The following is a 6,278-nucleotide window of genomic DNA, read 5'->3' as shown; positions in this document are numbered from 1 at the left end:
TGAAGGGAGGTAACAACATCTTTCAATAATTTGGAGCATAATTTCTCCGACCTCCAACATGGTGATAGCTTAAAGTTTTTGTAGTAAAAAGAGCAAAGAGCTTTCTTCCAACATCCAAAGTCACCAGATAGAAATCTCGAACCCCACTTTGCAAGAAGGGAATATAGGGTTTAAGACCCTTAACTCCAAGGCTTCCCTCTTTTTTTTTAAGATGAGTATACCTTCCTCCAATTAACTTAGAAAACACAACTTGACACAAAGTCAGAACTAGCCCAAAGAAAATTCCGGCGAATTTTACCAAGTTATTTGCATAATGAAGAAGACAATTTATGAAGGGAGAGGAAGTAGATTAGGATAGATGATAGAACTGAATTTACTAAAGTTAGTCTTCCTCCAAAAGAGAGCATTTTGCCCTTACAAGAGGCCAATCTGGCAACCAATCTGATTTTAGTAGCTTATCTGATTTAAGAGGCAGTCCCCAATACTTTTTATTGGTAAAGATGAAGCTTTATAATTCAGTCAGGATGCATAAATAAATCCCAAAGAAGATGCAGGTCCAACAAAAAGCACCAAGCTTTTAGAAAAGTTGATAGTAAGCCTGAAAGTGAGTTCAAAAGAGTTGAGTATCAACTTCAAAACGGTGAAGGTTATTCTTCCATATAGAGCAAAAATCAAAATATCATCGGCATACTGAAGGATATCAGTCCTTTCAATGCCCCGAAAAATTTCAATCAATTTAGTATACACTGGAAGCTTTGAAAGTGGGTCTACAGCAAGGCTAAATAGATAAGAAGACAAGGGATCTCCTTGCCGGAAACTACTCTTATAAAAATCAAGAACCAGACTTGCCACTAGTACAAACTGCTACCTTAGATGAGCAAAAAAAGCTTCTAATCTACCCACACGAACCCCAATGGATGAAGAGACTAAGCAGACAACCCATATCTACCTTTTCAAAATCCTTCGAGAAGTTTTAAGTTTACATGATAACCCATCAATTTTTCTTTTTCTTGCAGTGGTAAATGGTCTCATGAGTACAGAAAATATTATGAAGAATTGATCTCCCTTTGATATAAGCGGTTGGGGCAGGATCATTAAGCGAGCTTATGAAAAGTTGCAGTCTTCTAGCGAGCACCTTAGGAATGAGACAGAATTAAGCATAGTTCAGCTGAGAGAGATCGACATTTGATTCATAGAGCTGATGGAAGAGAGCGACAATATTGGGAGATATGATGTTCCAGAATTTCTGAATGAAAATCATAGTGAAGCCGTGTGGCTCTCGTTAACATGAAAGCTAAACATAGTAGCTTTGACTTCTTCTGGAAAGAAGTGAGTATCAAGATCTTTCAACTCAGGAAGGTTTAAAGTATATAAAGTTCTTTAAACCAAATCCACCAGAGGCTTTTGACTGTTGAACAAAGATTCTTTTAAAGTAGGAGGTGAGGTTTTCTGAATTTCAGATTCTCCACATAGATCCTTCCCATAAGAACTATATTCTCCATCACCTTTCTATTTACCTTGGGGTAAGTTTATGCTTTGCTTTGTTTATCAGTTCCCTGAAAAACTCAACCGAAGACACTAAGCAAAGGGATTTCTAAATTGCAATCAACTCGAATTTAGCACCAATTAGAAATATAAATTTTATTAAGTTGCTCATTTTTTATTCAAGTACAAAGCCATAAACTGGTTGAGCAAATGTAAAGGATGAATAAGGATAGCCTGCGAAATTATTCGCAAATATCATAGTCCCTGATTAGTATGTAAGTAATTCCTGGCAATCATCCTGGTGCACTACCACCATAAAACCTTTATTCCCTTTAACTTTTTACCACCTATTCGCAGGCTTTTGTTGCTATAATCACATTTTCTCCCATATGGCATAGTGCTCGCCAGATAAAGTGACTTTAAAGTTCGAAGGAATGATGCTACCGTCGAAAGCATCCCTTTGTCCTATCTTTGCAATAATCTTCTCATCAATTGCAGCAATATAGAGATCCTTCTCGGCAACTATGATGCGTAGAGTGCTACCTGGATGAATCCCATTCCGAGTCCGGACTGCTGCCACCTGAGAGATCGACTCCTTCATCCCCATCGTAAGCAAGTGATCATAGAACTACGAAACATAACAATCCATACCCCTATTAAAAGAGATGCATAACTGTATTCTTTTGCAAGAAGTAAGAACATTGGAAAAATCATAGTCAGCTCAAGTTTCCTTAAGTTCAATCAAACAACATCAAATCTCTGTCCTTTTAATCCAAAATTCAAAATTTCTATCCGATCATGTTATATCATTGCCACTGAAAAAATAGGTAGAGAGAATAGATTGAAGTGATCAAATAGTGAGCCAATATGGACTGAAAGTAGCAACCATGCAAAACTTACAATGCAGGGGATCCCTGGGTGTGTGAGAATGTAAACGTAGCCTTGCATGATCAATGGAGTAGGAAAAGGTGCTAAACTCTGGGTAGAACCAGTATCGTGGTTGTCGATGAACGTTACGGCCTTCTCCGGCAACCACCCAATCAACCCGGGAGCCTTCCCATTGGAATCACGCATTCTGTCAAGCTCCCCTTGCACTGCCAAATTCATTATGAGCTTGGTGGGGAAGTCGAAAGCTGTTGCTGCTCCGCCAACTGTTTGAATCCAATCAACTAGCTCCTGACGGCGGACATCTTGATTATAAGCTGGCTTGCCATCAGTCCCATTAGCTAGCGCTTTCCAGTACTCAGCAACCACAAAACTTGGTGTTGCTTGATCTACATATATCTTGGCAACGTCTGCCGAGTATCCTAGAACAAAATCAAGACGCCATCCGTCGAAGCCGACGTCGCTCTTGAGCCAATTCATCCAGTCTGTGAGCTCTTGTTGGACTGTTGGGTTGAGGTGGTCGATGTCGGGGGCCCCTCCCCATGGAAGGCCGGTGTCCCGATGGCCGGTGCCATCCGAGAATTCGGTGTCGTCGCTGCAAATCATGTGCGGTCCCCAGTCGAGTCTGCTGTCGGGCGTGCCACCTTCGAAGATACAATTTATGCCTCTCGAATCTTTATTGTCTGCCCACCGGTGATTGATGACGATGTCGGCGATGCATTTGATTCCTTTGTCCCGAAATGCACTGATCAGTGACTTCAGTTCTTCCTTGTTTCCATATTTCGATTCATCGAGATCATACAACCTCGCTGGCAAGTAACCTGATAGCAAAAATCTTGGAAATTAGAAATATCATTTTACACAGCTATATATAACTTCTGTGAATTATCACCGAAGTGGGTTGATTCTATTTTGTATGTCACTTTTTGAACCTGTTATGAACTTATATCGTGAAGTCGAGCAATCATGTACTTGAAAGAAAAACAGCATAAGACAACTATGGAACCATTAGTCATATCGTTACTTGCATAAAAACACCAGTATCAAAGAAATTATGGACTTGAAGACCAACCTTGCGGTCCATCAGTGTAGGACTCCGACGATGGAGGGAGCCACACGTGTGTAACCCCGGCGTTGGCTATATCAGACACTTGGCCCATCAGAAAGTTATACCAGCCCCCTTCTTGCTTCCATGATTCCCAATTAAATCCCTGCATTCCTTCCTCGGTTAGGAGTTGCAATAAACATCTCCATCTGATGAGATCAGAAGATGCACAATATGTATATGAATCATTACCTGAAAGAGGATTTGAGCAAGAGCTGAGCTGGGTGCAAGAGATCGCACCAGCACAAGTGCGAGGGAGAGCGGAATCAAAGGCCTACCCATATCACTTCCCTTCTCTTCAATTTTAGTAGAAAGGAGATGGAGTCACTCCATATACATAGAACCATTGGAGTAGGAGTTGTTGACTGGTATTGCAATAAATTTAAATGTGGAGGGAGAGCAATGACTTCCAAAGATTGACAACAGAAAGGACGATGGATGGAAAGGGCGTCATTTGGTTGCATCTTTTTTGGGGCTTCTCTACGGTCCAGTGGCAGTGGAGTGAGATAGACGGAAGCAGTTTCGTGGCCTACAGGCACACAAATTCCCGTTTTTTTTTTTTTCCTGAAGGAAATCGCCTAGTAACGGGCACTCGCGCGCTTATCCGATGGAGGAACGGGGTGTAATGTTATTGTTAGGTCTTTGACGGGGGAGCAGTGCGCACCATCGAAAGCTTGACTTTTGATGCACGTGCTTTGACCTGTACTCACTTTCCAATTGCGTGGATAAATTCCACGGCCTCTATCAAATGGACCGGGACAAGGATATGTATAAACGGGCCTGGAGAGAACTGTGGATTTATGCTCACTTCCCAATCCTCCAAAGAAAATTTCGTTGACCTGACCCCATCCATCCAGCTGGCCAGTTCAAAGTCTACTGTGAATTTGGAAAATAGGAATAATGATCCGTACACCGCTGCTTTGTCCGGCAATCACATGAGCAATTCAGACTGTAATAAAATAAATAAGACATTTGCTACAGTATTTTTTAATAGTATTTTATTATAAAAAATATTTAACATATTACTCCATCATTATTTTTTATATTATATTTATTTTTTAAAAATAATATTTTATTATACTTAAAAATAATATTTTATTATTTTTTAATCTTCATCCTCCTCCTCCTCAGTTTCTCCTTGTTGCCCCGTCCTGCTGCTTGCCTTGCTATTGCACGCCACCCCCTATTATTCTCCTTCGCCCATCTCTCTACTACTCAGGTCCATTACTATAGCCACTCCTTTTCTTCCTTCTCTACCCATCTCTTCAGCATTCGAGCCCACTGCTGCATGCCATCTCCTATCCATCTCTTCTGTCCACCTATCAACCACTCGGACCCATCATTCTAGCCACCTCTTTCCTCCTCCTCTTCCTCCACCCACCACTTCATCGATCAAGCCTACTGCTCGCCTCCCCATCACCACGGCTCGCCTCCCCACCTCTTGCTTTCCCATCCCCTCTCTCCTTCTCTCGTTTGTCTTTTCGTTGCCACGTACCGATGAAGGAAGAAATGGAGAAGGGGCGCAACTTCCAAAACATCCCATCGAATTTTTGGTTTCTGAATGTATCTGAAATTTGAATTATTTACCGCATTAGTCATATATATATATATATATATATATATATATATATATATATATATATATATATATATATATATATATATATATATATATATATATGATCAGTTTAAATTGATTGCTCATAAATAGATCAGTGTTGTCCATATTAAAAATGGAAGACTAGAAAAAAATATAGCTGTAAAATGATTAAAAAAAATTTTAGAGTACTATAGCAAAATCTAATGAATAACAAGGAACTATTTGAACGATTGGATCCAAAATTTTATGAAATTCATTGACCGGATCAGCACAACCATCACAATTATTAGAATATAGATCAAATTAGATCTATATTTACAAGATCTCAGCATTATTTTTTTCTCTATGAAATTCGGATCAAGCTACTCAAAAATTAGTCCTGGATGCCATAGACATAATACAGCCTATAACCTAATATTTTTTATGGTTGTACATGTTCAATCCATAAATTTTATAAAATTTTAGATCCAATCATCGAAAGAGATCCGAAAACTCTATGTTGGGGGATACCCACCGACCGACCGACCGACTATCGGAGGGCCCGACCGGCTGGTGGACCGACCGACCGACCGACTATCAGAGGGCCCGACCGGCTGGCGGCCCGACCGACCGACCGACTATCGGAGGGCCCGACCGACTAACCAACGGCCCGACGGACGACTCTGACTGGCCGATCGTAGGTCGGGCGACAGGCCGACGGACGCCATCAGCGGCTAACTACGGCCATTCCACGGTCCGTTCCCGACCGACTAAACCCAGAGGTCTGGTAGCCGACCCACATGAAGCTCGCCGACCGACGGAGGAGTCCGACGCCACTCTGCTGGCCACCGACCTGGGGTCGGCCGACTCCTCCAACCACCGTACAGCCGCCAGACGTTGTCAGCTCTGACACGGACATGCGGCGCAGTTACCTAGGGACATGGTCCCGCCGAGAGCCGGGTCAACCCTGGTGATTGGACGGCCACACGGCGACATGACGTTTTTACGGCGGCTCTGACAGTCCACAGTGAGTTGACAGTTCCTCACTTGTCCGCGCCATTAATGACGGCGCCATACCTAGCTCTACTATATATACCGGGGAGGGCAACAGTGCAAAGGGTCGATCCGCCCGTCTCTCCCACATACGCAGGCTCGCTCCTCTCTCTCTCTCCCTCTCTCTTTCTCAGAGCTCTCTGTCTGCGTTTCACTGTTGCCCAGTCACCT

The 6,278-nt window shown here is 42.3% G+C and overlaps 1 protein-coding gene across 1 annotated transcript; it reads right to left on the bottom strand.

Moving 5' to 3' along the window:
• Positions 1-1,615: 1,615 nt before the first annotated feature.
• LOC105060891 (alpha-amylase isozyme 3D) lies at positions 1,616-4,318 on the bottom strand. The gene is made up of 4 exons (XM_010944749.4): positions 3,668-4,318; positions 3,443-3,581; positions 2,386-3,191; positions 1,616-2,113 (listed from the first exon to the last, which is right to left on the bottom strand). Exons 1-4 carry the CDS (start codon positions 3,755-3,757, stop codon positions 1,859-1,861), a joined length of 1,290 nt encoding a protein of 429 aa, XP_010943051.1. The 5' UTR covers positions 3,758-4,318; the 3' UTR covers positions 1,616-1,858.
• Between the last annotated feature and the right edge of the window lie 1,960 nt (positions 4,319-6,278).

Source organism: Elaeis guineensis, chromosome 13 (genome assembly GCF_000442705.2).
Source record: "Elaeis guineensis isolate ETL-2024a chromosome 13, EG11, whole genome shotgun sequence".
NCBI lineage: Eukaryota > Viridiplantae > Streptophyta > Magnoliopsida > Arecales > Arecaceae > Elaeis > Elaeis guineensis.
This window is presented reverse-complemented; position numbering and strand designations above follow the sequence as displayed.

Coding starts and splice junctions, on each gene's coding strand:
- LOC105060891 (XM_010944749.4), bottom strand. CDS start 3,757: ATGGGTAGGCCTTTGATTCCGCTCTCCCTCGCACTTGTGCTGGTGCGA. Junction 3,192..3,442: donor CTACACTGATGGACCGCAAG/GTTGGTCTTCAA, acceptor TTTTGCTATCAG/GTTACTTGCCAGCGAGGTTG. Junction 2,114..2,385: donor ACCCAGGGATCCCCTGCATT/GTAAGTTTTGCA, acceptor TATGTTTCGTAG/TTCTATGATCACTTGCTTAC.